Source organism: Dermacentor albipictus, chromosome 8 (genome assembly GCF_038994185.2).
Source record: "Dermacentor albipictus isolate Rhodes 1998 colony chromosome 8, USDA_Dalb.pri_finalv2, whole genome shotgun sequence".
Lineage (NCBI taxonomy): Eukaryota > Metazoa > Arthropoda > Arachnida > Ixodida > Ixodidae > Dermacentor > Dermacentor albipictus.
This window is the reverse complement of record NC_091828.1, coordinates 71,981,361-72,003,209: the sequence shown is the minus strand read 5'-3', so window position 1 is coordinate 72,003,209 and position 21,849 is coordinate 71,981,361. Positions and strand designations below refer to the sequence as shown.

The 21,849-nt window shown below is 48.4% G+C and overlaps 1 protein-coding gene across 1 annotated transcript; it reads left to right on the top strand.

The window, feature by feature from the left end:
- Positions 1-697: 697 nt before the first annotated feature.
- LOC135921550 (uncharacterized) lies at positions 698-21,408 on the top strand. Its single transcript, XM_065455877.1, has 3 exons — positions 698-2,081; positions 15,615-16,949; positions 18,788-21,408. The coding sequence occupies exons 1-3, from the start codon at positions 797-799 to the stop codon at positions 19,486-19,488; spliced, it is 3,321 nt and encodes a 1,106-aa protein (XP_065311949.1). The 5' UTR covers positions 698-796; the 3' UTR covers positions 19,489-21,408.
- The last annotated feature ends 441 nt before the right edge of the window (positions 21,409-21,849 follow it).

Genomic DNA, 21,849 nt, shown 5'->3' with positions numbered 1-21,849 from the left:
TCAATAAAGTGCTGCGCAAAAAGTAATTAAATATAGATTAATGAAGCCATCCGTCGGCAGGATTCCAGCACAGGACCTCTTGCACAAAAGCCCGACATTGAAAATATTACGCCACGGACGCTTTTTTTTCTTTATTCCCTGTTTTGTTATGCAACATCAAACAATAACTAAATGTCCGGAAAAGAAAATAAAATAAAAGAGCAAGTTCTCTGAGTTTAAATCAAGAAAAAGAAATCGGCATGGGCAGGGTATGTAATGAGGAGGGAAGATAACCGATGGTGATTAAGGGTTACGGACTGGCTTCCAAGAGAAGGCAAGCGTAGCAGGGGGCGGCAGAAAGTTGGGTGGGCGGATGAGATTAAGAAGTTTGCAGGGACGGCATGGCCACAATTAGTACATGACCGGGGCTGTTGGAGAAGTATGGGAGAGGCCTTTGCCCTGCAGTGGGCGTAACCAGGCTGATGATGATGATGATATTACAGTAATTGATAAACAACATGCACTGTTCAATTCACGGTAGAAAGTAAACATACATCTAAGAACTAATTTTTAGCTTTAATACTCCTATAGTTATTAAATTTTACTTCTACTATTTTCACTCTCATCATTATAACACCATCCTCTTCGTCAATCGCCCTTATGCGTATTTGTCACTGTGTGCAATAATTATTATCAGTGTCTTGGTGTCCCTTCTGCGTGCTTGCTTACGCAGCATAGAAGAAGAAGAAACTGAAGAAGAGACGCTGGTTTGCGGTTTGTGGATACGGACAAAGCCTTTCGCATCAGAAGGACTACGATGATGCGCGAAAAGAGGAAGCACCAGCCCAAGGCCAAAGGCAAGAGGCACCGAAGAGGAACCATGACGTCCCTCGCCTCATCGCAAAGTTCGGCGATAGATGCCAACGATGACGTGGAGCCGTCGTCTTCTGCAGCTGTTTCGAAGGAGCACAACTTAGGAGGAAGCCGTCCCCTCTCCGACCACAGCGCGTCCTCCGTCATGACGCTTCTGCCGCACAGCTTGCGCAGATCCCGTTCCAAGAGACGCTCGAAGCGCAGGGGCAGGCTTTCCTCTGGAGCAGCCTTCAAATCCCTAGCAGACGCAGGAGGCGTCGCTCGCTTACCAAAGCGGAAATACAAGGACTCCGTTGGCCTCAATGCCTCGTCTTCAAGCCCACTCTCTTCGGAGGAGAGGCGTTCGACTCTGGAAGAGAACGAAGTTCCCGTGAGCAGGCTTAGTACATCCTCTCTGTCAGAAGCGCCAGAAACCGGGCGCGACGAAGGACCAGAAAGCGAAACCCAGAAGAAAAAGGTCGACGCCGCTGAAGACGAGAGGATCCAATCGGAGCTTCGCCGACGTCACTCCAACCACGGAACGTTTGTGGTCGTCAGAGACGCAATGTCGGTTCCCGCGCACGAGAGCTCGACCTCTGCAGGATCAGTCAGCGAACGCGAGAGCCCGCAACCTGCTTCGACGCAAAACATTCCCAAGCGTGAAGACCTGCGCCCAGAGAGGTACCAATCGCACAACCTGGGTCATGCTACGCGGCCAGGCTTAGATCTAGAACACAAAGGACAGCGCGAAGCCGTTGCCTCCAATGTCGGCGAGCTATGCATCGATACGTTCGAGAAGCCTTTCTTAGCGGAGCTGGAGGCGCCTTTTCCGGAAACCACGTCGTCCGGCCCCTCCAGGCTAAGGTCTCTGGGAGAATCCTGGATCTCACAAGTGCACCGAGATATGACAGGTGCCTCGTCCCCGCAAAAAAACATGGTGCTGTCGGTGCTGACACGAGAGATGGCAAGAGATGCTTCGGAATACGCCAGGACCAAGGAAACGGCATCTGCGGTCAGCGCCAAGGGGCGCCGACGCTCAATCCCACTGACTGAGATCGTCTGGGCCTTAGATGATGAAAAGCAGCCAAGGGAAGCCATCGATGTTTTCGCTTTGGTGCCATCTTCCAGCTGGTCGAAGAAGCTAGGAGCACAAACTTTGGATTCTAATGCACCTGCTGATGGCGAAAAGTTCTCCAGCATCGATGATGTCCCGCATGCTCCAGGAACTGTGTGGACGCTCCGTTCCGAGAGTAAGCCGAACGTTCTAACCTTTGTTGCAAACATATTCTTTAAGGCTATCACGAAGGCCCCTTAGTTTGTTTCTCTTTTGTTCATTATTATTTTCTTTTCGTTGCTTACTTTGTGAGAATTACTTGTTTGTGACGGAGAACCACGCTTTGCTTTTTCATCCAACAGTATATTTCCTCCATGCCTTGGCTTTGGCAATTACTAAACGGGAACATAGAGCGCTCAATGTCTCTTTGTTGCCAAAACATCGTAGGATATTCTAGCAACGCAATCGATGACCACGAACACAGGAAAACGAAAACAGCACCATGCGTGTTCCGCCTTGCGTCCGTCTTCCAGCTTGTGTTATACTAGAACACCTCACGGTGCAACGCAAAACAAGGCTTCACTTGCTAGTAAATAGCTGTAAATCATGGGAAATCACAAAAAGCCCGCAAGGTGGAGAAACGCTCATAAAAGGAGAAAAACTTGTCGTAGACTCAAATGTTAGAGTGAATCTACAAAGGAAGCTGATGCAGGTTTCTCAGAAAGAATGGTTAGCAGCTGGCCGAAAATTTGTCCTGGTCCGGCATTCTAGCTTGGTGTCAATGCCTTGCCCGGTGGTTGATCTACCATTGGAGCTAACCAGAAGGCTAGCGGAACGCAAAGCGATGGCGAAATAATCGACAACGCAGAGCACTGGGATACCGAATACGGCAAATAATTTCCGCGTAAGCCCAGATAACTTATTCATTTGGCTTATTTTCTGTCATTTTTTATCGTTTATAAAGTTTCCTCCACATTGTGAGCTTCCGCACAACTGATTTGCCGTAGTGAATTTCCCAGCTAGGGCTTCCAGTTGTCGAATAATTGACCCTCGCTCTGCGACCTGGTAGCCTACCGGTCAGCTCAAACGGTAGACTAACCGCACCCGATAAGGCCTTGGTCCCGGGCTGGAATCTCGGAATAGCTAGGATGGTGTTTCTTGTACTACGAAGCATTCTTTCTGAGAAACCCGTATTTGTTCACTTTGTAGCTTCGTGCTACAATCGGGGGGATGACAATTTGCCTTTTCTACAAATTTTGCATAACTGCTTTGTCTTCAAAGGCTGTATGCTTTTTTCCCCCTTCCCTAAAGTCGAAGTTATTTGAGAGGCGCTGATGGCATTGCTTTACATGGCAAATAGCCAAACGGCGCCATTCCAACGCCAACACGCCGTATTTGCGGCCTACTCATCAGTCACGCCTATGCGCGTGATTTGACGCTCGGGTAGATTTATATAAATTCTACTATAGCTTCTCAATACATTGAAGCTTTAATAATAATGCTAATGTGATTTATAACATATCCATAGTGTAGCGGAAATTGCAGAAGAGAGCACAGGAAGTGAAAAAGCACAAAGAGACACAACACCACCAATTCACCAGTTTCAGTGTGCACTTCGCGCGGTAGCCCAATAGCATCATCGTCATAGGTTAGCCTAAAGTTTACGTTCCGGCTTACTGTCGATTGGCAAGCCACTTCCTGGAGCGCCCCATTAATATCACTGACCCCGCTGCCTGCCAGGACCAGCCGGCACGAGTAGGGCAAGTACCCCTTGCACGCCACTGGTCGACTCGCATTCACAGCCTCAAAGACTGGCCCCTCTTTGTTCGGTCAAGGGACTTCCTTTCTTTAGCCTCTTACAGATGGCGCTGCCACCGTGGCATATCGCACATCGGGTGGAGAAGCTAGCGACGCAAACTCAAACGCTGCTTTTCACCGTCAAATAAGGATATGTGAGAAGATGGTGAAACACCATTAAAATAAATGGCGGTAACGACTATGCATGCGTAGCCTAGGAATATGGCGCAGAAACCTGAGATAATATTTTGTTAAGACATGGCGGTACGCAGCTAAAGGTAAATAAGGACGTAGCTACGCTGTCCGGTGACTCAGACTTTTTGAATATAGGAGAAAGCTTAACGAATCAGTGGAGGAGAGAAGTAGGATACGGTTCGAATATTGATAGCACAAAGTTAGAAAAGAATCCTAATGAAGAGATGGTAATTTTTAAGGCACTAATCCTCAGTTATCAGTCACCACACTGCTTTATACGGGCTGCACGCAACATGCATCCACGTGAACTTCAAAAGAGCGTAAGGTTTTTATATAATTGCACTCGTCCCTCCTCTCTAATGTTTTCTGCGAGGTGGCGCTCGTTGTCTAAGACGTTTTTCGAGCTGTATAGTCTCTTTGATCGTTGTAGCGCCCTCTAGCGATTTGTCGTCTTCGCTGCCGGTAGGCGCCGATCGTAAATTTTCTGCCTGCACGAATCAGTCCTGTGAAAATCCGCAAGGTGGATTTCCGCAGAACTGATTTATCAGATTTGCGGTCCCCGTCCTTTGGCTCGGCCAATTATTCTTCCTTTTCCCGCCTCCTGATTGGCTGAGATGTTACAGCGACCGTCCCTGCAAGACGTTGGTTCCGGGTTGGATCTTAGAATCATGACCTATTTTTTTTTCAACTGCGAAGCTTTCTGAGAACGATAAACTCACATTAGTCATTGAGGAAAGTTAGCGAGCCAAGCCCGTTTTCATCGTCAGCGTTTTAAAGCGAAAAGCAACAAACACAAACAAGAAATCCTGGAAGTCTTAAGTTATCCAATGAGAGGAGCGCACGCATCAGCCCCGACTCAGCATCCCCGACAACCAAATGAAGATGTCTAGTCGGCAGGTACCACTCTGATGACGTATCGACTCCCTTTATTTGGCTTTTTGAGAAAGAAGTGTCTAAAGCTGCGTCGGATCTTGCGCGTGAACAATCCAGTTTCTGGCCTTAAATATACGGCCGAATGGTGAATCCATAAGCATAAACGCTTTTCGGCTATCGCTTTCCACGAAGCTTCGCACTACGCTCGGAATACAGTAGTTAAAATACGTACAGACCTCCTTATCATACACGTATACCTTCGCGTCATCACATGTGCGAGCTAGGTACCTGCACAAACAAGGAGGAGGAGCGCATGCATTTCGACAGCGATCAGTGCCAGCATGGTGGACGGCTCGCTATTGTAACGAAACAATTGCTTAGAAGTGGCTCTAGGAGTTAAGTATATGTTATTAGATAGCAGAATGTAAGCGCAGAAGAATGGGCTTTCGAAACTCCAAAATCTACGAGAGAGAGAGAGAGAAGAAACTTTATTAATGAATGGCCGGCAGTTTCGTTGTGGGGGCCTCAGGTGGCGGCTCGAAGTCCTTGGACTCGGGCGGCATCTTTGGCTTGCTGGACGGCCCAGAGCTGGTCTGCCAACTCTGAACTTTTGAGCGCCGCCTCCCAGCGGCGGCGACGCCGATGGAGAAGGTTCCCGGCGGCCCCCGCAGCCGGCGCAGCGTCGGGAAGAAGCGAGCTCGAGGCTTCCCGTACTGTGGTAACGGCCGCGATTACGGACGCGTCGTGAACGGATGTGGTCCCATAACCGTGGTTGCCGGCACATTCCCGGAGCATGTATCGCAGCGTTGCTCGCTGTCCGCAACCTTTACAGGCATCTGTTGGATATAAACCTGGGTAGCAGTGATGTAGGACCGCGGGGCTAGGGTAGGTGTGTGTCTGGAGCAAGCGTTGAGTTACGGCCTCATTCCTGTTTTACTTGTCGAGTAGTCGCGGGAATGTGCGTCTCTGGAGTCTGTAGTGTTGGGTGATGTCTCTGAACGTGGTCAGGCGATCGCCCCACGCCCATTGTGATTCTTGTTGCCGCATTTCTGTTGTAGTGTCCCGATCAGGCAGATCCGATGCCCCGCTCTCGGGGGCGGGGGCGGCGACCACATAATCTGCGGCGGCTCGGCGTGTGAGACCTCGAGCAGTGGCGTGGGCCGCCTCGTTGCCCGCGAGCGAGACATCGGTGTGTGCCGGGGTCCAGAGGAGGAAGACTGTAGAATTTTGTGTTTGCGAGGGCAATGACGAGTCGCCGTCGTCACAAATTAGGAGTATGCGGACCGCTTCCCGCCAGACGCGACCGCGCGCCAAGCCGCGGATTGCCGCCTGCGAGTCGCTGATCACGATCACAGCGCTAGGTACCGTGGCCAGTGCTAGGGCTATTGCGGCTTCTTCGGCTGCCTCCGTGTGTCCCGTGGTCCCTGTAGCGCTCGCGAGGCACTTACCCGTGCGGTCTACAACAGCGATCGCGTGTGCGCTTCTCCCTCGTCCATATCGCGCAGCGTCTACCTACACCGCCTCGCTGCTGTTGCCAAACTTCTTCTGAAGGTCTCTTTCTCGTTTGTTGTGCCTCGCGGCGTGGTGCGTCGGGTGCATGTTTTTGGGAAGCGGCGGGATGACCAGGCGGTCGCGGACCGAGGCCTGAACCGCCATCTTTTCTTCATGGTGAGTGTGGTACGCGATGCCGTGTGACTCGAGGATGCATCAACCTGTCTTTGAATTATATAATCGTTCGTATTGTGCAATGTCGTGCGTCTCGATTAACTCATCAAGTGAGTTGTGAAGCCCGAGCTCCAGAAACTTGTCGGTGCTCGCGTTGAGTGGAACGCCGACCGCCCTCTTAAAAGCCTTTCGTATCATGCATTCGACCTTGTTTTTTTCGCACCCTATCCACTTAAGGTAAGGGGCAACATGCGTTATGCGGCTTATCGCGTACGCCTGCACGAGACGGATCGCGCAGTCTTCGCGCATACCATTGCGCCTATTCGTAATGCGACGCAAGAGTCAGATCGTGTCATCTACCGAACGACGAAGTCTGCACCGTCTCTCCGTTATGCCCATTTGCCTGCAGGTGTAACCCCAGGGTTCTGATTTTGTCTACGTGCGGTACGGAAGTACCATATGCCAATATAATACGTATTTTGGAGTATTCCCGTTCTTCGTCGCGCAGGGTTTTACGACCTCTCCTTGTGGGTTTGTAGATTAACAGTTCGGACTTGGTAGCCGAGCACTCGAGGCCCGTTCCACGCAAGTAATTCTGAACCGCATCTACTCCTGCCTGTAGCGTTCGCTCGACGTGACCGTCACATCCTCCCCCGTGAACCCAGAGGGTGACGTCATCCGCGTATAGACTGTGATGCAATCCTTCTACTTCTGTTAATTTCTCGGGTAGACCGAGTAGAACTAAATTAAAGAGTAATGGTGATATGACGGATCCTTGCGGCGCGCCGGACGGACCTTTCTCAAATTCCGGCGATTCCTCGTCGCCAACGATGATGCATGCACGCCTGCACACGAGGAAATCTCTAACGTAATTATACTTTCTTTGGCCTAGTCCTAATGTTCTAATTGGTTTTAAGATTGCTTCTTGTTTAACGTTGTCAAAGGCCTTTTTAATATCTAGGCCGAGGATTGCCTTAGTAGAGCTGGTGTTGTTGTCTACGATCTGGTGTTTATGCTGAAGCAATACGTCCTGTGAGGAGAGGTTGCGGCGAAATCCTAGCATGGTGTGCGGGATCGCGTCACGGTCTTCGAGAAAGTCGGTCATGCGGGTGAGAACTGCGTGTTCCATGACTTTGCCGACGCAAGACGTAAGCGAAATCGGTCTAAGATTATCGAGCGTAACTTGCTTGCCGGGTTTTGGAATCATGATAACGCGGGCCGGTTTCCACGCTTCGGGAAAGGAGCCCCCTCGCCAGCACTCGTTGACGTAGGTCGCGAGGCGCGAGATGGACTCGTCGTCTAGGTTACGGAGGGTCTTGTTGGTAACCCGGTCCGGGCCGGGCGCCGATCGGCTGTTTAGTTCGAACAGGACTATCCGAATTTCTGCTTCACTAAATTCCGCGTCCAATTTCTCGTTTGCGGCGCCGTCGTATTCGGCATGTTGGATGCGTTCAGCCTTCTTAAAGTAACGATTCACGTATTGCGTCGAAGAAGTTATCACCTTTGTAATCGCTTACTAGTCTACGAGACTTGTGGCCTTGAGCGGCCCTAGTCTCCCCCGGATCTAATAGGTGTCGAAAGAGGCGCCAAGCGCTCGCCCCGGCCATCTGCCTCTCGAGACCGTTGCACGTGTCTTCCCACTGTGCCCTGGATACCTGGATTGCGTGTTCTTCAATCTCTCTGTCTAATTGTACTATGCGTTTGCGCAAAGCCTTATTATGTCTTTGACATTTCCGTCTCTTTAGAAGTGCTCGCTTTGCTTCCCACATGTGTAGCAGCCTGCTGTCAATTATTTCGAGGTTCGCCTCGGGCGGAACTTCGCTCGTTGCCGCATCTACATCCCTTCTGAGCGTCTAGGTCCACTCGTCTATGTCCGTAATCGGCTCGTCGCCTCGACCCACTTCTCGTTTCTTGCGGAACGTGTCCCACTTCACAAGTTTGAGTTTACGGCCTTTGCTTACAGGGTTAGTCCCACGACCGCTCGGGCCCGTGCCTATCGTCATCTCGATCAGCGCGAGGTCACTCCCCAAATCTTCCTACGTATTTTGCCAGTGCGCTGTTGTTACATTCGAAACGAACGCAAGGTCTAGTAACGTATCGGCACTCACGCTGTTCCCTCTGCGTGTAGGATCGGCGGGATTTGCGATCAGTGCAAGCCTTTGGTCTTGCGAGTCTTCCCAAAGGTGTTTGCCCTTGGGTGTTTCTCGGGTGTAGCCCCAGGCTCCGCGGGGCGCGTTAAAGTCGCCCGCAACAAGTAGAGGCTCGCCGCCGGAAACCGCGCACGCGCCCCGCAGCAGGTCCCCAAAATTACAGCAGTGAATGCCGTAACAGCTTCGAGAGAGTAACTAATATGGCTGACGGAAAAGCAGTTCACTGCGCTTCAGTGGTAGCGTTTATGTAACGTCTCTGCTTTACACACTGCGATGTGTGGTTCGATTCTTGTCGCAGCATATTTGGTTCAGCGGTTAAGCTTGTTTTGTCTTTTTATTTTATTTAGTTTTTAATTTCTAGCCAGTGTCTCTGGCGTGGTGAGAACAGTTCCGCCACTCGCTCTGATAATGGCAAGTGACAGCAAGCAACGTGGTTTCACGGCTGCTCCACAGCCGGATCTAATGCACCTTCAAGTGTAAGGTATACCCACAGTAGCAATCGTATCATTGATGACGCAAGCGCTGACAAAACGGGCGACTTGCGATAACTACTGTACTTGTAACATTAACCACGGACTACGATGTGTGCAGCTCTGTTCAGCACGGATTTTCTTAATTTCGACATTTCTAAAACAAGTTCTTGTGGGCTGTACGTACGTTCTACACTAACTTTTTTTTTCTATCACGTATTGAACACATTCGACCACTGCAGTTTTCGTTAGAAAAGCGAACCCTCAGCCACCTCGGCACTGATCCCAATCGAATTGAGGTTTTGTGCGTCTTTTCTCGATCAGTTTTTCACAAAATCGCATCTATTAGCCCCGAGAATTAGGAGTGGCGCCCTCTCGCGAGTGACGTCACGGCCAGGACGCCGCTCGCTCCGGCTCGCTCGGCTGCCGCGCGCGCTCGTTCCCTTCGTGTATGCTTGGGGTATGGGTGGCTCGAGCCGTACGTGTTGAAGAATACGTCGGCTTCTTTCAGCTGCCATACCTTAACCACAGTTTCTTCTTCAAAAGCGTGTGAGTCGAGAAACTTTGCGGCTTGGATATCGCAAGCTAAGTAGCGTTAAAGGGGTCTACTAGGTTTTGCAATGCATATATGCACCGTGTCTATCAGTAAATTTTGACTAAAAAAGGAATATCTGCAAATTCAACGCGCGAAGTTGTGTATGATGCTTCGCTAAACATTTAACATTCCTTTAGTATTTAGCTTTGAGAGGCATTGCATTTTACGTGGATGAAAAATTTGGTAATTGGCGTCAACATGTTATCTGATTTTAGAAAGACACTGCCCAGCGAAGCTCTCATCATGATTCCTATTACTCTGGTGTGTTGTTCTATTCAAATATCGCCATTCATTAATGCGTAAAAAATAGTTAGGCGCGCATTTCTTATGAAAACGTTTGCTGCTACTTTCATCCGCCTCTGAAACAGGCCTCCAAAAAACGAATTGCTCATGGCTGCTAACACGACGGCGCGTCATGTAGAGTATTTACATAGTTTATTCACACACACCATAGTAGCAATTACCTGAGAGAAAAGTTTCGTTGTTAAGATCGAGAGCCACACAATTGAAAGTTATGAAATGTTTCATAGTGGCCCTCAGTAGCCTTTATCGACAATATGGCACACCCCTGATCACGTAACGGTAGCAATCGACTGTCCGTATGGCGAGGCACGCTATGTTCGCGAAACCCATCAGTTCACTACAGCTTCGAATTAAAACCATACAGCATGTTTTTTACAGCGCCAACTGGAATGGCTAAAGTATTCTCGAGCTACTACACCGCAGCTTAGATTTCCTGTATACAAAAGGAAAATTCAAGCACCTTCTGTCTCACCATGTCTCGATCCAGCGTTATTCAATCATACAAACGGATAACTATTCGCTTCGTCGGTACATAAAAGAGAACCTTTGCAGGCAAATTAAGTTTCCTCCAATCCAATCGCAAACATTCATAAAGAAAGCACCACATGCCTTGCATATGCTTTCACTTGATTTCTGACCCTCCACCGGGGGAATTTCGATATCTTCAATATGTCCCATACTACTAATCATTGACGCTTCGACTTCTTTCTGGCTGCAGCTATGCGGTCCAGCAGCCATACTTCACTAAAAAAATTGGGCCGAGCAGGCTGTGTCAGTTCGCCAAACAGATTCGTCATGTATATTCCTCAAGCAGCAAGCACCAGTAAATTTCTCAAGTGAGTTTGATTTGATGTATTAATTTCCATTTACACACACACGTGTACAGAGGAGTGGTAAGTGGAGGTGGATGAGGGAAAAAAGTCGCACAGACGCGGCTTGAGGTAACCTCACCCCCTTAGGTACAATATGGCTGCATGGGGTAACACATCAAGCGCCATATAAATTACAGTTATATAGTGGCCATAAAACATTGCAGTTATACAATATATGAAAGAACAGTGAAATATTTCCACAATAACAATGCAAAACACACTGCGGCATTGAAATAAATAAATGATATACACTTGGTAATATAGACAAAAAAAGAGGAACATAACTTACATTATTATTAATTAACAAACGCGCCCTAAAGAGGTGAGTTGAACGTGTAACACGGAAAACGAAATATATATTGGTACATTCCTATTTGTACTCTGTAAATAGCTGTAAGCCTTCATTAACTTTACTTCAAATTTCCGCCGCTTAAAAAAAATAAACACGTGAAGAACCGCCTAATGTTGACAGGCAGTTAAAGAAGCAAGTGAGGCGTGTAGAATCTAAGCTCCAGTATTAGTTAAGTCCCGGTGCTACTGCCGAGCGTTTCTGTGAGGAAATGCAAAAATTCGATATTATACCATGAACTACTCGTCGTGAGCAAACCTATTTTAGCGGAATAAAATCAACGTAACTGCTGTAGAAGTCATATATAGCCAGCTTTGTGACATACTTGTTGCACCGCGGCAGGTATGGTATCATAACTGGATTCCTATAGGCTATGCTTTTGCGATTGTCTATCCGCGTATGAAAAACCCGCAATGGGCTGGTCTGCGTCGCTTCGGCTGGCACTGTAGCGTTGCCTTCGAGAGCTGCATTGTTGTCTAAGAAATTAGCTCTTTGAGTAAATGTTCGCAAAGGAAGACCTCGTAAAAACATATTTGAGACGACCACCATAAGTATATAAGCAGAGAGAACGAGGGCGAACAAACGAAAACACCGCAGAAAGCGCCCGGACAACGCCCGAACTGTAGCAGACGACAGGCGCGAGTCCGTGCCCTGACGTCACGCGAGTGGCGTTCGCAGCGCCGCTCGCGTTCGTTCTCGGGGCTAATAGAGCACTCTCTACTTGATGTAGACGAATCAGCACGAAATTACAGGTGTGTATATTCTACTCACCCAGCTGAAAGGTTTTTAAACATACGCATAACGACGACGTCTTATACGACGCACCTCACTCGCACTACCAATGTTTAAATTTTTTTATTAGTGGTTTGCCTAGGGACGTGATTTTAGCAGTCTCCCGAAGAAGCTTGAAGAAGAAACTGTTTTTTTTTTTTAGTCACAAAGCACGACCGCGGTTACTCTCGCTGATTCAGGAACCGCAACTGAGGGCCGCTTGGAGGGGCGATCAGCGGAGTTAACTATGCACGGAGTTCCACTTCCCTTCTCTTGAGAATTAACGATTTCGTTAATTGGTGGATTGCAGCTTCGGTATTTCAACGTATTCGTAATTGTGAAACGCTGCAACACGAACACATTTCCACCACTCACATAGTGGATCGGTATCGAAGCGAATTCCACCATTGCTCTATCGGCGGTGAGCCCTCGTTGTTATGACGTGGAGTCTAGGGACACCGAATGGAATGCGTTTTTTTTTTCTTTTTTCTTGCTGTGAAAGCGCGCATAAACGCTATGGAAGCAGGTGCGGAAGCAACGTTACAGCAAGCTACACCAACGATGAGCACACCGATAAGCGCGGGCTGCTCCCTCAAGAGGCGCGCTGCACCATAACACGCACAAAATGGGCGCTGGCTCGATGGACACATGTATTTCATTGCTCAGCAAATACACTGTTCGGCGCGTGCTAAGATCAAACGCGGTAAAACCAACGAGAAACGTCGGACGTATTTCCATCAAAACAAATCTCGAATTCGTCTAACGTACGCGTGGAGAAATTTGGAGAAAGACGTCCGACGTACACACAATTGAGCCACACAATTTTGAGAAATCCGCGGTACGAGTTTCCTTTGCACCATCGTGTCTGAATGACAACCTCTCTAGTGCTGAGACAGCTGACGAAAGCAATTTCGGCTTCTCTGCGCGTAATGCCAGGAGACATAGCGTGAAACTAAGGCACCGAAGCATGACGCGCGACACGCATTTGGATTACCTCGAAGAAAGCCGTCAGGAGAAGCGATTAAAGCCAGGCGACCACAAAGGGTCGAAACAGGTCGATCTGGCCAGCGAACATTCCCTGCGGACAAGCACCGGTATAATGGAACAGCCGCTTCCTTGAACGGTGCGCAAGAGAATCAGAGTTCAATCTCAGAGCCTGATACGATTCGGTTCATTTCACGACACCGGAAAGGTATCGCCACTGGTGTGTTTGGGTGCATGAATTTGCGCGTAATTGTTAGAGACAGTGGACTGCATCGTGTGCTAGACACAAATCCAAACGTTAGCGCCGTCTTTCAGCACCACCGGGAAGCTGTGTTCGGCGCAAGATTGGCGTGAAAACAATAGCAAGTGGATGTGTTCTTCGGTAGCTTTCTTGTTTTTTTCTCTCTCTCTTTCCGAAAGGAGCATTCTGCAAGACAGCTTTGATATCTACGATTTTAGGGCAAGCTTGAAATATCACAAGTATAGCTGGAAATTATATCGTCGGTCAATCACTACGACAATCTTAGGTTACTTCAGATAGTACGAACCATTATATACCACATTTAATTCTTTACGTCTCCCCATGTTTCGTCGCGTATCTGTGGATCTTGTGACCCAATGCGTCAGTATTGTGATTGGAATCCGGCAATCAACAGGGATGTCATTTTGAACTGCGCATAAACATCCGCCGTGGTGGCTTAGCCGCTATGGTGATGCGGTGTAAGCACGGGGTCGCAGGATCGTATCCCCGTAGTGGCGGCCACGTTTTGATGTGGGCTAAACGCAAAAACGCCAGTTCACTGTGCATTGGGACCCGTTAAAACTACCCCCGGTGGTCATGATTAATCCGGGCTCCCCCACTACGGCGTGACTCATAATCAAATCTGCGTTTTGGCACGTAAAACCAGAGAATTCAATTCAACTGCGCGTGCATGATCAAATTTTACAAAGTTTTTATTTGGTTTACGTGAACTATAGCAATTATATGGCATTTTCTTTTTATCATTGCTCCTTTTATGGACTCGGTTGTGAACACAATTATCATTTCAGAGAAAAGGAGTAGCCTCGGTAACTAATAGGCTGCAGCCTCTCATTAAGTACGCTGAATAAAACGCCCTAGTAAACCACCTCCCCTTAATTTTTTCGAGCGATCTTCCCAAACAATCTTTTCTCCATTCGTAGAGGATGTCTCTAACCTACATTTCATTCTATGTAATTCGCTATAGCCGAGCAGGATTCTTCTGTGCGCTCCATACACACTCCCAGGTTCACACAACAATACACAAAATGAATTTCACTACTGTAGCATATTTCTGGTACATCTGGGTATATTCTAATAATAGGCACAGTTTAAAATCCAAGTATTGCACAGCGTAGGTGACGCATGTGTGGACACAACTTTGGACCGCTATATACACTAATACTCTAACATTATCGATCTAGGCGCTTACAGCGGTCTTCAACCGACCCCTCGGTAAGCCGTCTAGCTCATTTACATCAGCGTAGCAGCTTAGAATCCGGCAAAGGAGGTGAAGCAGCATCCAGTCACAGCCACCCTACGCGATGGTCACAGCGACTCGGACAGTGAAGCTTCTTGACTGTGACCAAATCGTTGTTTTCTGTGCGAGACAAGAAGTGACGTCAAATTCACAACACTGCGAGAATGTGAAATACCCTCTGCCAGTGATGAGACATTCTTCGGGCAGTTGAACATCTCTATATGTAGTGGCCATCATGAGCAAAAATCCTGAAAAGCTAGCGGTCGACATTGCCTGGCAAGATCGCATGCCAGAATCAACAGTGAGGCTTTCTGTCTACGAGGCCATCAGGCGCCATTCGTAGACAATAAATTTTATGTCTCCCACAGGGCTTGTGGGATCCAAGGCTGGCAAGCTGAGAACTCATGTGGCCGAACAATCATCAACTTAGTAACGTAGTTCCCGCCATTTAAACTTGCTTCGTTGGAATGTATTGAGGGCGTCGCTAAGAAAGACCAAACGGCCATAGAATGCCAAAACTCCTCTGAGACGCTATTCTAGAAGCACTCGTCAACACCCACTAGCAGTATATGGTCCAAACATACAGCCGTTATAAAATTCGCATTCAGACATTTATTGCGACTGAAGGTGGTCTTAATTAATGGTTTATCAAACACTGGCGAAAGAAACAATTTGAAAATTTTGAACAATATAGTTGATTTTTTCTGAAACATTGTTGTAACTTTTCTAATCATTACCTCCTTAAGTACCTGGCGCGCCATGTATGCACATCTTGCATATGGCGGCCGTTACGTAGCAGGTAGAATCCTTGCCTTCAACCCATGGTTCGGGAGCAGGCACGCTTGCTCTGATACCCTTTTTTTTACGCTACGTGGTGTCCATTCTGCATGAAAGTGTGGTGAACTAACACGACCAATGCGTTGCCCAATTTCAAAAATTGGCGTATTTATACCGTTCCAAAACTTGTAACGGCTGTTCTTGCTAAAACAAAACACGGCAGGCACAAAGATGCGCATGTACGCCTTCCTTCATTTTCTGCCGATCACGCGTTTTATAACGTTTCCAGTGCAGACATTAGTTATCAGATTCATGAAGCAGTTTATCAAGCAGCTTTTACGACATTTTTACTCAAGAAATTGCTGTGGGTGTCTTAAGCGTTGGTGCAAACGAATTTCTCTTTTCCATTTCTTTTTTTTTTGCTTTTAGATCGCCTATCCATAGGACCATCAAGGTTTCCACAGAAGCCCCCAGAAAACAAGACGCAGATGCATCTCCCCTTGTCGGCGCTGTGCATACCATTTCTGATCCTCATGTCTGTCCTCATAGCCCTGATCTTTTCGAGAAGGCCCACCCGATCGCCGGTACCACCAAAGACCGGTCTGTTTCAGGAGTTGGTCAAGTTCTGCGGCGCAAGTAAAGCTTGCAGTCGTGCTGTGGACGCCATCGCAGACACAGCAGACCTTGCGACAGACCCTTGCGTCGACTTCTACCAGTTCGCATGTGGCCGGTGGCGCGCATGGAACCAGGAAAGACCTGGCTACCACCGCGAAGGCGAAGAAAACTACACCCTAAGTATTCGCAAAGCGCTACTGAGCCTCCTTGGCGATTCCGACGAGGGGCGGAATGGTGACGTTCACAGCGGAGAGGCCATGAACATGGCGGCATTCTATGACAGTTGTCGCAAATTCCGCGGAGAAGCCGCTCGAGTTGCAACTGTGACCGACGTCATCACCACGATGGGCTTCAACGGATCATCCGACGGAGAGGACACCGCCCCGATGGAAACCTTTCAAGACCTGCTGGACTTCATCGTCACCAACAGCCTGAGCAGCGGCTTAGCGTCGGTCATATCGGTAACCTTAAGGCGGCACATGATCTGTCTGGACGCGGGGCAAACGCTTCGTTCGACGTTGGGAGAAGATCACGTCTTGGAATTTCTGAACGCGACCTTCGGAGATGACGGTCTCATGGCCAATGAAAGTGACGTCGACGTTCTGTACCATCTCGACGGCCAAATTCACAGCCGACGGTCGCTATTTAACCTGTCAGTGCCTTTCGACAGGACTCCCCTTAGCGACGTGGAACTGCCATTCCAGGGAGTCAGCTGGGCAGACGCTCTGAACAGGGCTTCACCTGAAAGCCTTGTGCGGTACTCACCACAAAGTCCCGTAGAGTCTCGCGGGATGGCGTACATTCAAGAGGCCGTGATTCTTCTATCCCGCATCACGCTGGAAAGAGCTCGCCTCTACGCGTCGGCCGTTTTGTTGGCGCAGGTGATTAAGTACGTCTACCTTATTCGCGGCAAGGTTCGGTCTGAAAGTCCGACTGGCGCCATCGACACGTGCCTTGAAATCACTGGCGGACACTTTAAGCACCTGCTGCCCTATTGGATTAGTGCAACGTTAGTGCCAACCGAAGCTGCCGAGTCCTTCGTGGAGATGGTGAAGCGCATCCAAGACACTACCCTGAGAACGTGCGCCACTTTTACGAAAATAGGCATCGACTGCAGGAACTTTGCTAAACTCAACGTATCGTTTGTTGGTGAGTGTTTGGCTGAGGTGACACGGGCGAGTGCGCCGCCTTGTTTTGCTGCTTCAATGTGCGTAATTTGCTTTTGTCGCAAGTTTCTTGCAAATCTTCTAACGTCTTAGTCGACGTGGGCGAGGCCAGGTGAATAAATAAATCCGTATTCTCAAACGCCAAATGACCACAACAACACGCGATGCATTCCTAATGTGCGTGCGTGTGTGTGTGTGTGTGTGTGTGTGTGTGCGTGTGCGTGTATGTGCGTGTGTGTGTGTGTGTGTGTGTGTGTGGTGTGTGTGTGGTGTGTGCGTGCGTGTGCGTGTGTGCGTGCGTGTGCGTGTGTGCGTACGTGTGTGTGCACTTCCCAATGACCACGACGTAAATCCCAATGCGAACCATTGCATCTAGTTATTAGCACAAACAAAGCAATCATGCATTTCGTTTACTGGTCATCGCATAACGCGAAATGAATGCACAAGCGCCGCTCCTCTTCAAGCTGAAAATAAGCCAGAGATGGCTTCTACACATGGAATGGTGTACCTGTAAATTACCGCTTAACACAAATATTATTGGCATACCCAGGAGTTTTCGACATTGGTCCTGCGGCAATCTGTATAACTTCACCGCAGTGCCAGTCTTAACTCGGTGGGCAGCACTTTTAAAGATGATATGAAGAAGTCTGTCTGAGTTTCAACCAGTTTAAGTTAGGAACGTCGCGAGGGTATGCCCTTCTAAGAATATGTGTATTTACGGCACTTCGTAACGTTTCTACGGCATTAGAGCAGTGTTTTATTGCTGACGAATATTCTGCTATAACGCAACAACGACGTTACAACTAAGTGTCGCAAATCACGCAAGCATATAAAAGATCTTACCCTCTGGACGTTGCACACTGAAAGTTGTTGAAATTCCAATGGTCTTCTGAAATATCATTTTTAAAATGCTGCCCGTTGAGTTGCGCTCGTGCACTGTGGTGAAGTTCAAAAGACAGCTGAAAAGGCAATGTGCAAAACTCCTGGACATGTGTTCGGTGTACAGCACACACTAAAAACAACCAATTGCCAGATCGCGCCCTTATGGCGGGCATCTGTGTATGTTAGGACCATATCAAGCAACGGCTCAATGCCAAAGGGAAATGGTCTCAGGTCGACGTATAAGACAGGAAATAAGAACACGCTCGAGCACCCTCCCCTACCCCATCCCCCGTTTAGACACAATAGGTTTCAACGAGAACATTCACCTCAGAAATGGCCACGCCAAAAATGCTCTCGGATATGTACTTTCTGCATATTACTCAGTTGTCATTTGGAAGCCGTGCAGATCAAGGGCACACAACCGCACTGAAAAATGTTCAGAAAATGCATAAGTGTACTTTCGTGCCTCGCGTAATGCAAGAAAGGGTGCCCCTGTACTGTAGCCCAACACTGTCGTACCGGTCCCTACTCTCGCTTTGGGGAAGTTTTCACGGAGCCTCGTTCCTGTATCGCTATAACGAAGGTATTTTCAAAGGCTTTACTATATCGGAGTTTGACACGTTAGTACCCTCCGCTATGTCCAGGACCACCGCTGCAGCATATAACACACAGGCCACCTTCACTGGATATGATGTTGCGGCTCTGTCGCGACCTAGACACCTGGCCTTGTGTAACCCCATTGCTGGGTAGCGCTATTGAGAAATAATCCTCGGGCCGCTTATTCAGTACTTTGTATGCAACGTCACGTAGTCAAAACTTACTTCGTGCCCTCCACTTCGGCGTATCTAATAGTTTATAAGCGCTGAAGCCGACTACTACTAGAAGAGCATCCTCCCAGCAAACGAGACATAATATCGAGTAATATCTTGCGCGTTTCAGGCACGGCCGAGAGCTTCGCCGCACTTCAAAAGCAACCGCGCAATTTTTCGTCGGCGAGCCCCTACGGCGAACACTTCCTGACGAACGTGGTCAGGGCGAGTCGAGACCACGTGGGCATCGACTACGAGGACGGCGCCGTCGAACGCCAACTCCTCGGCCGGCTCGTCTTTCCCGACGACGGCGGTGCAAGTTTATTCGTCGCCGTGCCAGCAAACTTTCTCGTGCCGGACGCCTTCGCTGGCGACGACTCGCTGCAGTTCCTGGACTACGCAACCGTCGGCGTGCGACTGCTGCTCGACTGGATCGAGGCCCACTTCGCCGAAACCGCAGCCGTGGAACACGTGTCCACCCTTAATGTTACAGTGCCTTGCGTTAGCGATGCCGCACATGCAGTTTTCGGCAGGAGCGTCGGAGAAGAAGAGGCGCGCCATCTGGTCTTCACCGACTGGGCCCTGGATGTCGTGCTAACGGCAACCGAATGGGACTTGCGGAGTGTCCCCAACACCGGCAACGCTTCGTCGACAACCGCGCAATCGCCGTTGGATAAGAAAGAGAGTCGTCAGCTCTTTTACCTTCGCTTCTGTCACACGCTGTGCGGTGAACAAAGCTCCCTGGCGAGCGCTTGCCGTTACATAGCCTCATACAGCAAGGAATTTGCTGCCGCGTTTAGCTGTCGTGAGCCAGCGCCCTTGCAGTGTTAGTGTAAAGTGAACCTTTCTTAATTTTTACGGTCATATGCATTCTCGATGTTATTGCTTGCGAGTTTCTCAACGCCGGTTCTTTCGTTTGTGTAATGGCTAAAATCTATAATGGCTACATTGAGATTGCATATGTGAGAACATGCGGCTATGATTTATCTATGTTGTGTTTCTAATGTACGTCCCACAAATTTCCAAATGGCTTAGTGTTCACATCTGTAAGCACATGCGGCTACGAGCTCTGTCATAGCAGCAGGCACAAATTATCTTTCGTTTGCCGTCGTATTTTGTCGGTACAAGTCACAGATAGTGTCATTAATGACGTGTGCGGCTGCGTGTTTGACGCAACCCATGAACTATTGCCCTTTTTGTGTTGTGTGAGAACATGAATACACGACACTGAGCTCAAATTCCAAGAGCCTAAGTACAGGCCTGTCCCAGGAAGGCAATAATCGTTGAAAGTTTGAATGCTTATACCGTAATATATATTCGTGAAAGCACAAAAGGTTAACAGTGTGGTATCGTTCAAGACACCAATAAATAGACCAATCTTCAAAATAGCCCATACAGCCATAGTTTTGGTATTTTACTGCACTCCTCAAACCGCATATCAGCTGTCAAATTTGTCTCGACGCGGCAATATAAGTATTCCGTAACAGTGATCACTGCACATTATTGTCGTAGTTGTTATCTGTCATATTTACCCCTAGGCCAGATGCTCGGTTGACACTTCCACTACAATTTTAATCGAACGCTGTGTATCACTAACCTTTCATAGTTTTTTCGGCGTCCGGCAAGAGAAAAAAATCATAGTGTGGGGCTATCTTGGTGATTGTGCAGAAAGAGTCCAAGCTCAATGGCACATACCCCTGTGGGCTCGGAAAACAGCTGGCTCCGTTGCCGCTCATCATTCCAGCCTAGAATTCACTCTTCTTCTGTCGCCGTAATTGGGATGTGGCGTCTACGGGGTATGGGCCAGTGATTAAGGGGGTGTGAGCCATTTAACAGCTGCGTTATCGACGGGGCGGACACGTATAGTTCGCACACGCGAAGAACAACATGCGTACGAGGAGCACCGGAGGGAACAGCAACGAGAATGTGAACGGCGCCGGCGCGAAACGACCACAGACGAAGAAAGTTCCCGCGATGCTGAACGAAAACGACAATCGCGAGCCCGGGCACCCCCGAATGAGCTACGACGCCAGACTCCCAACGCAATACGGTGGCACAGTTATCGGATGGACCGAGGGAACGACCTCAAAGGTGCGGATGCCAAGTTCCAAAGAGACTTTCTGTATAAACATTTCGGATTTAGTTGCAAAGTGTCCGACCGTCTGTGGTTCGAGAACGACCTGACGAGGATCGGAAATGTACGAGACGTGACTAATCCGGACCGTGTGCTACAGGTACGGTGGCGTGCATTCCCACTCATTCCCGGCGGCGTGGCCGACTTCAAGGTGTGTGGGACGAGCAACTAATCTCACGAAATGCAAAGTGTGAAGATGGAATGGCAGCGAAAGGACTTTGATTTTCGTTTGAGAGCTTTGACTGCCGTCAGCTTTCGCTGCCATCCCATCTTCACAGAGTGGAATGTTTGTCATTTTTTCTATATTTTTAGAACATACTTTTCAAAGCACATAGCATTCACACTTAGAGCACTAAGCATAAAGTAGTTGCTGAGATACAGCTCCCATAATTCATAGCTTGCAACAGCAGTAGTAATTCTATAATATAAATATACCGTACTAGAAGACAAAGTTGGGCGAGTTGGTGGTGATTCATGTTTAGGAAATTACCAGCGCAATACAGACAAGAACGAAAGAAAAGAAGAACACGACCGCGCCTGTATCGTGTTGTTTTCTTTCGTCCTTGCCTGTGTTGAGCTGTTAATTTCCGAAACATGAAAATATACACCGCTTTGCATTGAACCTTGCTCACGAAAATGCGACACCACGGATTTAAAGTAATGTTGCTAAACGCGTCAACAATCACGCGTTATTTCGCACCTCCTCACGTAACTTTAATGTCACAAATGTAAATAAAGAAACAATGGATTCTATTACGTTTATTTAGAACCGAAGACAATGTTAATGATGCGTTTTAGCCCTGCTGTAGTTTTATTCTTACATTATGGAATGAAGAGGAACATTTAGCTCTCAGCCAGCTCCGATCACCCTTTCAAATACATGAACACAGAAATGCTTTTATGAGACAAGTACTGAAAGGGTCGGAATGAAATTAGCTGCATTATTGAGAGAACGTTCGTTCTTGAAACCCTACAGGGATGGGCATTTCGAATCAGCACTTGAGTTTTTTTATGAACACGGCCAAAATTCGGCAAAGAAAAAAAATAAGCGCGAAGTT